The sequence below is a fragment of the Ipomoea triloba genome, chromosome 9, assembly GCF_003576645.1.
Source record: "Ipomoea triloba cultivar NCNSP0323 chromosome 9, ASM357664v1".
Lineage (NCBI taxonomy): Eukaryota > Viridiplantae > Streptophyta > Magnoliopsida > Solanales > Convolvulaceae > Ipomoea > Ipomoea triloba.
In genome coordinates, this window is record NC_044924.1 from 24,456,544 (window position 1) to 24,466,683 (window position 10,140).

Here is a 10,140-nt window from a genome sequence, read left to right on the forward strand (position 1 = left end):
CAGATAGGGATGAGATGATGAGGGAAAGGATCGACTAATCCTGTTGTATCCATGCGGTATAAGCGGGATTTGGTGTGGCTGGGTTCATTGGCGCGGAGGAATTCGCCGGCAGAGGAGTGGTTGCGACAGTGGCCGTGGACACGGAACCCAGCCGTCGATATACCCAAGCAACCCCTGTCCATGGAGAAACGGGATCAACTGAGTTCTCCAAAAGAGGTAGTTACGGGTATTGAGCTTAATGGAAACAAAATGATGGCCGGTGGTGAGGTTGTTTTGGGCGGCCGGAGAGGGGACCGTGGTGGTGGTGACGGTTCGCTCGGAGGAGTGAGTCGACATCGGGAAGTTTGTTTTGGGGAAAATTAAACAATGGGATGCCCAGACCTATTGCTATCTGATACCAGATTAGAGATAGAATATCAGAAATCAATTCAATAATTCAAACTATAGAGAGAGAGAGTCTTTTATGCATAACGTACTAGACTCTTCTACTCTACAGGATACAAAGAGATTTATTACTAAGTTATAGCCACATATTATAAACTATACAATAGGACTATTATTATTACTAACAAAATGTGGTAGGGATTTAAAAGTCGTGGGACCAAATCTGGAAATTTTAATAGTCAGGGACCAATTGTGGAAATGGTCACATAGTCGTGGGACCAAAAGTGGAAATAACTCATTTTATTAGGAATTCTATTACTACATTTTAATTTACAATTGTAGTACGAATAGGAATTGTATTAACATATTTTACAATATTACGTAAACCATAATAATATAGGAGTGTTTTGGGTGGGAAGTTAAAATGGAGGATTTTGTTTTTATTAATAGTATAGATTACGTTACAGAGAAGTATATGTACTGTATTATTAAAATTAGTAATTTTAATCCAGAATTGTATTACGAATAGAAAAGTAAGAAAAGAATATATTTTATTAGGAATTCTATTACCACATTTTAATTTACAATTGTAGTACAAATAGGAAGTGTATTACCATATTTTACAATATTACGTAAACCATAATAGTATATGAGTGTTTTGGGCGGGAAGTTAGAATGGAAGATTTTGTTTTTATTAATAGTATAGATTATTATTATTATTATTATTAAAATATTAAAAAAATTTGCAATTAGTAAGTTAAGAATAATAAAAGTTAACGAAATATTTTGTTATTAAATTTCCAGCTACATGGCAAATACGGGATTCAAGATTGAGTAACTAAATCAAGGCATAGGGAATGTAAGATGTACATAAGTGTCCAAATGCTACTCTCGTAACTATTTAGACCTACAATTTCAGCTTGAACTCCACTCTTTTGATAATTCAAGCTAAAATTGTCTAAGCAAGGACACAAAGCAAATACTCTACTCAATGCCCAAGTACTCTTGTACTGGATATCAAACTCTTGTGATAATTCAAGCCAAAATTGTCTAAGCAAGGACACAAAGCAAATACTCTGCCCAACGCCCAAGTACTCTGGTATTGGGTATCAAGTGTGTGAACGTGTGTGACTAGTGTATAAGCTCTACTCTGGTAGTAATAAATATACTCCAAGTTCAACCATACAATTATATACATTATCAATACAAACTCAATTCACACAACAAACCCTAATGTCCAAATAATTCTCTTTAGGCAATGTAAATCAAATGAGTTAATTCCAGCAATGGTCCTCCGACTATGTTGATTTTTCAAAATTAGTCCCCGACTTTTAATTTGGGCAATTTAAGTCCCTTGACTTTCAAATTCTTTCCAATGTTAGTCCTTTAGTCAAATTTTGGTTAAGTTGAGGTCAAATGAAGGGGTAAAATTGTCCGTTCACCTATATAGTGTATTATTACTCGTATTTCTTTTGTTCTATACGCTATATATATGAATATAATATCAGTCGAAGAGACTTCGACTGAGATTAATGGCTTCGATTGAGACTTCGACTGAGATTATATTCATATATACAGCGTATAGTACAAGAGAAATACGAGTAATAATACACTAAACATGTGAGCGGACAATTTTACCCCTTCATTTGACCTCAATTTAACCAAAATTTGACAAAATGACTAGCATTGGAAAGAATTTGAAAGTCAAGGGACCTAAATTGTCCAAATTAAAAGTCGGGGACTAATTTTGAAAAATCAACATAGTCAGAGGACTATTCCTAGAATTAACTCTAAATCAAATGGACATCAATAGCAAGAAATCAAACCAAATTGAAGCCCTAGATATTTAGCTATTCATGCTAGAACAATAAATACATAAATTAAAGAAGCTAAATGAAGTCGTAAATTTAAATTCAAGATAGAAAGAAAAAATAAAACTTATCTATTGATTCAAAAGAATTTGTAAATACAATGTTCTTGAGCTTGAAATTGAAGAGGCACAAGAAATCTAAGTTAATCTAAACTAAATTAGTGATAAAACTAAGTAAGAAATGAAAAGAATTGAAATAATAGAATAAAAGGGTGGAGAGTTCTCTTCAAAATTAGATCAAATAGTGCTTAAATATTGATAGGGGTGCTAAGCACTAGAATGGGCATGACCATGGTCAAGCTCATGGCCAAGAGAAAAATAAACAAAGAGTGTACTAAGTCATAGGCATTGGGCACAAGCACAGCCACGCCTATGCTTGTGCCTATCGAATAGAAGTTCCAATGTAGTTTATTTATCTTCTAGGCTATTGTCCACTCTTGAAAAGTTTGGATTAGCCTTTTTGATATGCTAAAGTTGTAGATCATTAAGCTAGATTTCCAATGACGTTGGAATCACTTCATTTGGACATTCCTATGTTGAAATATGACAAAAATACCGAGCAGTGGTAGTATTGTGCGAGAATTTCAACTTCTTATTCTTTGGCTTCACTTTTGCTTTGGTCGTTTGTCCATATGATCAAGACCATTGAAATTTCAACTCTTTTGCTCTCCAAGAGGTGTTGTATATATCATATGCCATTGCTTCACCTTGGATCCCATTAACTCTAATGTATCTAAAATGCTTCAATAATCATTCAATTAATCTCAATCATCAATAATTACATCCAAACACACAAATGAAACAAATAAGGAACACTTTGGCCAGAATTATAACAAATGGATGGCAAGCAACATAAGCTTAAATGCCCCATTTGATTGTCCCCCACACCTAAACATTTGATTGTCCTCAAGCAAATAAAGTCATTTAAATCAAAGCTAAGACAAGCAAACAATGTCAAAAAGATTTATTAAGGAAATTTTAAAAGTAACAAATGTTCATGAAAAGAATCAAATGAAATTTTAATTTCAACATCTTGTGCTAGCTAATGAGTCAAGCAAATTGTTAAGAAACTCTTTCAAACAAAAACACACTGAAAACCAACACAATCTCACAACGAATGCACTCTAACACTCGAATTATGAAAATTAAGTTTCTCTCCACACAAAATCTAGACTTGAAATATGTTCCAAAAGACTTATTGTTGAAGGCATGAATGCAGTGAAATAGAAAAAGAACCATGCCAAAGTGATAATACAAGAGTATGTACAAGTCTCAACAACCATCATTCACATTTCCAATGTCCTATTCTTAAATAGAGATAGCTAGCAACAATGTATAACTTAAGCCTCCATTTTCACAAGTTGTGACTTTTTTCACCTCATTACTTTTTTAACAACTTCTATAATTTCTCCTTAAGTTTTGAATATCCCATCATAGATTTAGTTATAGACTTATAGATTTGGAAGTAGTTAAAATCAACTCCTGCAAAATTGGGTTCACCATCTCTTTTCCTACCTCATAAGTAAAGGTGATTGCAATAACTTTTTTTTTTCTTTTTATGAACTATCTCTTCCACATCCTTACAATTGCATATTTTTCCTTTTTCAAATCAAGGAAGGGATAAAGCCTCACAACCTCACATTTTGCCTTATGCTACACAATTCTTGCATTTTTTTTTTATTGGAAGGGGGTCACCCAAAGAATACACGTACAGTAGTTAGCTATTAGAATACACATTTCACCACAAGGGGTATCCAGCAATATCATCAAGTAGGAGGTTTCTAACTATATCTGGAGGATCTGTCAACAAATGGAATCCTTTTGCCAGTCACAATTCTTGCATTTATTTATTAGACACATGGACCTTCAACCACACAAATCAAACAACCAAGGAAAATTTCATTGAAAATGACATTCTTTAACTCTCCAAGAGGTGTTGTATCCTACTCTATTGCTACAAGATCACCTTGCCCCCATTGACTCTAAGGGTGTGTTTGGAAAGCAGGAAAATGACTTCTGAAAAATGAGTCATTTTTCAGAAAACAGTTTCATTTCCGGTGTTTGGTTACATTCTGGAAAACTTTCTTTGTGTGTTTGGTTCATTTTCTGGAAAATGAATTAAATTGTATAATTTTACATTTTAATTATTTTTTTAAAATATAAAATAATAATAATAATATATAAAATAATAATATTTCTTTTAAAAAGTAACATATGTGGCTATTTTGGCCGAAAAAATTGTTGAATCCAAGTCCGGAAAATGACTTCCGAAAAAAAAATCCGGAAATCATTTTCTGGAAAAATAATCTCATTTTCCTTGGTCAACGGAAATTGTTTTCCGTTGACTGCATTTTACAGGCACAGCCAAACACCAAAAGCTACCAAACACACCCTAAATGCATCCGAATTTCAAAATGCTCTAAAAATCATTCACATCATCTTATTCATCAATAATTACTCCTAAACACACAAATGAATCAAATAATAAATACTTTGACCAAAATTATAACAAATGACAAACAAAATAAGTTAAAATACAAGATGAAAATATGAACAATTAGCCACTTATCAACAGGTTAAGAATCCAAAAATAAATATTACACACATTTTGTATTGTTTGAGTGTATAGTCCCAAAAGTTAAGAATCTGAAAATAAACATTATATCAGTTTCATATTGTGTGATTGTATAGTGCAAAAAATATTAAGATTCCAAAAATAAATATTATATCAATTTCGATTGTATAGTTAAAAAAAAAATTGTAAGAATCCAAAAATAAACATACATTACATCTACATCAATTTCGTATAGTTCCAAAAATTATTAGGTCTAAATATAGGCAAACATTCAAGTTACTCAACAACTTTGGGCTGCCCACAAGCGCGAAGCTGTCAACTTTCAACAGTGCACCGTCAACGTTAAATTGCAAGAAGCTCAATGCAAATATAAACGACGTCGTTCCTATTCATCTTCGGAAATCAATTTTCTCTGCGAACTTTGATATCCCTTGGCAGTTAAGAAATACAAGTGCCTCTCTGTGCATCTCGATCTCTCTTTTCTGAAACGGAAATCTATAAACTGTTTAGAAGATCTCCGACATTAATTAGGGGTAAAACTTTCACCGACTTATATTGGATTCTTTCACCTTTTAATCAGGGGGTTTCAGCTATGGACGACAGAGATACTGATGACAGGGAGTCAAACCAGCCATTGGTGGTGAATTTTCAAACTTTTTTTCCCTTATTTTATCGGCATTTATTCATTTTATAATTTATTTTCATTTCCGAAGCGATTCATGAAACCTCCAGTTAGGAATCCCTTAATCCCTTTTGTTATTAGTAAGAGCTTAAATTGGGAAAATCCCCGAATTATTAGTGTTAATTCAGTTGCCTGTACACTTAATTGTTGAATTCTGGAATCATCTTATAGATTGGTGGTGGTGGATACTTGATTACTTGTGGCATTCTTAGCTTTCCCTTTCTTAATTTCACTGATCTGTCTGTTATTAATATGTACAAGTAGCAGAATTGCTCTGCTGGACTCTGGGTACTTAGTGCCTCTTTTCTTTCATAATCCATCTTAGTCCTCTTGTAGTCTTAGTCTTTTGATGTAATGCTCTCCAAGTTGGTTTGCATTAGTTCTTTGCCTTTTTGGCCTGAAGGGTTCTATCTTTTCAGCAAAATGTAGATGGTTCATTAAACAGTTCATAATCCTCTCTGATTTTCATCAGTTGCATTTTTTTTTTCTTACAGCAGCAAGGCAGCTACTGGGATCTCAGTAATTTCATTGGGGTAGTACTTGACATACTTCCTTTCATTGTTTCCTTCCCCCACCAAACAAAAACAAAAGAAAAAGAAAAAGTGCATTTTTGTTCTTAATTGTGCATGCCTATATATATCTGGAGTAATTAAAGAATTAGCTTCCTATGTTATGGAGTTTTTCTTGCTCTTGAACTTTTTTTGCTTCATAGTATCCTTTATTTCTTGCCAGGGAAATGACGCTTCCGTTACAAATGACAATCTCCTTCCGCAACTCTTCACTTCTGTGCCAAGACTTAATGAAGCAGCGTCTTTTCTCGCAGAAAAAACTTCTCTGTTTACAAGCTGTCTCCCTGATCTTTCTGGTGAGGTTTTCTTATAGAATCCTTTCTTTTTCAGGTGGTGATGTGTATGTATGTGGTATCTTATGTTTCCCTCTTTTTACATTCACTTGGAAATCTCTCTTCTATAAATTGTTAATTATCATGCATTATCTGTAATCCAAGGTGCATATTGGCAACTTTAGAAACTTGAACCATGCAGTAGACATTATTGCATTTGCATGAGTTTGTAACTGATATAATTGCGACTACTGCTGTAGTTTGCTTGCCTTCCTTCTGGTTCTTGATCACTTGCTTTAATATATGTAATATTTTGCTTTCTTTCTACCCTACATTTGCTACTTCCACTCTCCCGGTTATTGATTTGGTCTTTAGCACTATATTACTTATATTATTTTACTATGATACCTCAGGCCCAGCCTTTGGACACTCTGGTGAACAGGAAATGGTGACATTTGAATCTAGAGATTCAGGAGGATCTGTTAGCTGCAGTTATACTTATTCAGGTGCAACTACATTTCCTTCAGAATCATCTCATGAAGCAGCTGACGTTCCTTCTGTCCATGAAGGAATACCTAGGAGTTCAGCTGAATCAGAAAGTGGTTCATTGCTAAATTCTAGTGCAATTGTGACGTCAACTCAATCCAATCGAAATGGAATTTCCATTTTCCAAGGGTATGGAGCATCTATAGCTCTTATTGTAACTTGTCTTGATTTGCAGATCTATATGTAAAAGTTGGAACTCATTTTTAATATAACAAACTACTTTAGGTGTCATGGACTCAGTTTACCACTTGTCCTGTTAATTTTAGTGCATGCACATTGTCATAGAAATATACATATATGCAAGTGTACATGCTACATGCTTTCTTCTACCTTGCTTACAAGAACTGTATTCTTATACCTGTAAATAACTAAAACTGCAAAGCTATGAATTCTTTATTTCTCTTCCTTAGTTCTATAAAATAAACTTGAATTTCCAAGGGTTAATGGAGAATCTATTAGATCTTTCTGTTCTTTCCATTGCCATAGATTTTTGGATCTTTCAAATCACTGATTACTTCAGATTGTTTACCATCCGGCAATCACACTATTTATAATTGCTCATAAAGACATTTGATAAATCATTGTTGGTTGGAATTCTAATCATCTTCCTCGGTTGCACAGTGATTAATCATATGTATGTCTGATTTGTAGTCTTATTGAAAGAGTACAGAGGACAGTCCGTGGCTCCGCTGATGATATTGGATGGATGCAACGTGATCCACAAATGCCTCCAGTTGAAGATGGGACTGACAGGTTTTTGGAGATTCTTGATGCTATTAGGTACTGTTTTTGTTGTTACTCATTTTAGTCATTTATGTGATTACATCTGTTGACTATATTTTAATATTTTTGACCTTGTATATGTTCTTCATCAGGCATGGTGTGCACAGGTTGCCAAACTCGGTGGTATACTTGTTGGTACCAGGTAGCAACAGTAATACTTGTTCTAAATAAGGCTTGAATACTTTTGGCTACTCGAATAAATATGGCTTTCAGTACTCTATACTCCCTCTATGAGCTGCCCACATGATGTTGGCTTTTTACACTATGATACAGCCATACAGGGGTAGTAACGTTGTAGTGTCTGATAGTTTAGATTTGTTAACTCATCACAATTCTGCTGTCTTTAGGTCTATTCAGCAACCATGGGCCACTTTACTTTGTTAATACAAAAACAAGTTTCTCAAAAATGGGACTCACTTGTCATATAGCCAAAATTCACAGTGAGGTACCGGATTTTCCTTCTTTTCTGCAAGGTAGTGTTTTACAAGTATCGTTTTCAGTACTAAAAACCTGCGATCTTCAGGCATCGGTGGAAAAAAATGCCAGTGAGATAAAAGACTATATTGAAGAAATCTTCTGGGGTTCTGGTAAACGTGTTCTGCTTCTTGGACATAGCAAGGGGGGGATAGATGCTGCTGCTGCTCTATCCATTTATTGGACTGATTTGAAAGATAAGGTTTCCGGGCTGGCACTCACTCAGAGTCCATACGGTGGTACTCCAATTGCTTCAGATATACTTCGAGAAGGGCAGTTGGGTGATTATGTTAATATCCGCAAACTTATGGAGATCATCATCTGTAAAGTGATCAAGGTATTTTTCCTAGCGATATAACTATGGTATATACCCACAATTAGAAAAACATGTGAACGGAACCTGCATTTGACATCTGATATTTTACTATTTCATACATCCATTGCAAGTCGGTGGAAATTATCGATCTTAGAATGAGTATCATTCCATATATGGTTCCTCTATATATTCCAAACACGAGTTGATAGTACTTGATACTAGTTGGGGTCCTTCGAGTATAGTAGCACCGCATGCTTAGTCCTAAACTTTCAATTTAACCACCAATAGTCCTTCAATTTTCAAGTTACACCACCAATGGTTCTTCAAATTTCAAATTTTTAACCAGCCTTGGTCCTAACTTTGCCCTTAAACTAACGGAAGGACCATAGTTGGTTAAATTTGAAAGTTGAAGGACTGCGGGTGGTTAAATTGAAAGTTTAGGGCTAACTATACTCGGAGGATCCCAACTGGTATTAACTCTTCCAAACACAATGGCGAAGCATTGAGATCCCTTACTCAACACTATTTGCACTTTCTTATTTTGCTTACTCTAATTGCGCCTTCTCCTTTTGCTTAATTTATTGGCCATCAAATCAATCAATGGCTGGAATCTAATCATGGCAGCTGTTTTGTAGGGAGACATGCAATCCTTAGAAGACTTGACTTATGAGAAGAGGAAGGCATTCTTGAGGAAATACCAACTGCCAAGAGAACTCCCCATTATTTCTTTCCACACAGAGGCCAGCATATCTCCGGCCGTTTTGGCATCACTATCCCGCGTTGCACACGCAGAATTGCCAACATTCTCTGCGGGCCAGTCCACGACGCTCCCAGTGGTGATGCCCCTTGGCGCTGCAATGGCGGCTTGTGCACAGCTACTTCAGATCAGATACGGTGAGAAGAGCGATGGGCTCGTAACGTGCCGTGATGCAGAAGTTCCAGGCTCCGTTGTAGTAAGGCCAAAACGCAAACTGGACCACGCTTGGATGGTGTACTCGTCGTTGAACGATGATCCATCAGAAGCCGATGCTTCTCAGGTTTGTGAAGCCCTTCTGACATTACTTGTGGAAGTAGGACTAAGAAAAAGACAAGAACTAGCAAAAAAAGATGAGTGAATTGAAGCATATGCACATAGCTTTCTTCCTTAGTTATTGGTCCTGGGCTTAAGAGTCGGAATTTGGTCGCATACTCGCATGTACTCTCATAGCCTTGTCAATCAAATGCAAAAGGAGTATAGGACAGAGGGTTCAAATTTGTTAGGAGAGAGAAACGTTGATCAATGTTGCGATGATTTGCTGGAATTTGTCGAACGAGTGGATATATTCTGTCACACTATAATTCTTCCCACTATTTATTTATGCCACTTATATGTTGTAATTATTTGCCATTTGGCTCAAACGATATTTAAAAAAAGTTAAAAGAAATTAGTATAATTACTATAGAACTCAGGCTACAGGGTGTGTTTGGTCCGCACAAGAGAATTGAAATTACTATAGATATACAAATTTTGTTACTAGTGATAAGAAATTAGGCCCAATAGTCAAGCGCATTTTGTTCAGATGACATGCAGTGACTCTTTTATATGGAAGGTCATGAGATCAAGTTTCAGTGGAGGCGCTAGTGACTCTTTATGACTCAAAAAGAAAAAAGAAATTAGGCCCAGTAGACC

General features: G+C 35.4%; 1 protein-coding gene across 3 annotated transcripts; it reads left to right on the forward strand.

Moving 5' to 3' along the window:
* Window positions 1-5,233: 5,233 nt before the first annotated feature.
* On the forward strand, window positions 5,234-9,912 carry LOC116030846. Of its 3 annotated transcripts, none has more exons than XM_031273197.1 (9): window positions 5,234-5,469; window positions 6,009-6,044; window positions 6,244-6,376; window positions 6,766-7,027; window positions 7,550-7,678; window positions 7,774-7,823; window positions 8,029-8,126; window positions 8,205-8,492; window positions 9,107-9,586. In XM_031273197.1, the coding sequence occupies exons 1-9, from the start codon at window positions 5,422-5,424 to the stop codon at window positions 9,584-9,586; spliced, it is 1,524 nt and encodes a 507-aa protein (XP_031129057.1). In that variant the 5' UTR covers window positions 5,234-5,421. The 3 variants fall into 3 exon arrangements, with proteins under 3 accessions (XP_031129057.1, XP_031129059.1, XP_031129056.1); XM_031273196.1 differs by having other exon boundaries at window positions 5,236-5,469; window positions 6,006-6,044; window positions 9,107-9,912; XM_031273199.1 differs by lacking the exon at window positions 6,009-6,044 and having other exon boundaries at window positions 5,235-5,469.
* Window positions 9,913-10,140: the final 228 nt, after the last annotated feature.